The following is a 530-nucleotide window of genomic DNA, read 5'->3' on the forward strand; positions in this document are numbered from 1 at the left end:
TATATGTGTGGTTGTAGCTTTGCTGTTTATATATACATTTGATTATTGCTTTCACTTTTATCAAATATGTTTGATAAGAAACTGCAGTTTGCTATGTTGTGTGCACATAATAGTAATCGTCCTTTTCTCAGTACCAAAAGCAGTGGGTAATACTTGTGCATTATGATAAGGTAGGATGCAGCAAATAGCTTTTATTCATGTTTTAATGAAATTAGGATATTATTTTTGAGGTTTGTGTAACATGCACTGCTCAAGCTTTTGTGACGTGTGTTGTTATGCCAACCACCTTGATTTTTCTTTTCTCAGAACTGGTCAAAAGTTGCGCTTTAAGGGCCTTGACGAAGACCCAAAAAGTGTCACAGATCCTGTGCTTGTTAGCTATAAGGCAATAAAGTCCTCCAGTCTAAGGTAGTGAGACTCACAGAAATTTTTTGTGCACCTCTTTATGCATGGAGACAGTTAGTTAAAATCAGTGATTATAACAACCACACCTGTAGGCCAAATCCACAATTGATAGGCTGAAGATATAG

General features: G+C 36.2%; 1 protein-coding gene across 1 annotated transcript in view; it reads left to right on the forward strand.

The window, feature by feature from the left end:
• Window positions 1–530, forward strand: part of LOC119589154 (phosphatidylinositol 4-phosphate 5-kinase type-1 beta-like) — a gene marked incomplete in the record, with an annotated part of 149,444 nt that overhangs the window by 117,255 nt on the left and 31,659 nt on the right. The window contains 1 exon segment of the mRNA XM_037937732.1: window positions 307–408. Coding sequence (XP_037793660.1) covers window positions 307–408 — 102 coding nt within the window.

Source organism: Penaeus monodon, chromosome 25 (genome assembly GCF_015228065.2).
Source record: "Penaeus monodon isolate SGIC_2016 chromosome 25, NSTDA_Pmon_1, whole genome shotgun sequence".
In the NCBI taxonomy this organism is placed as follows: Eukaryota; Metazoa; Arthropoda; class Malacostraca; order Decapoda; family Penaeidae; genus Penaeus; species Penaeus monodon.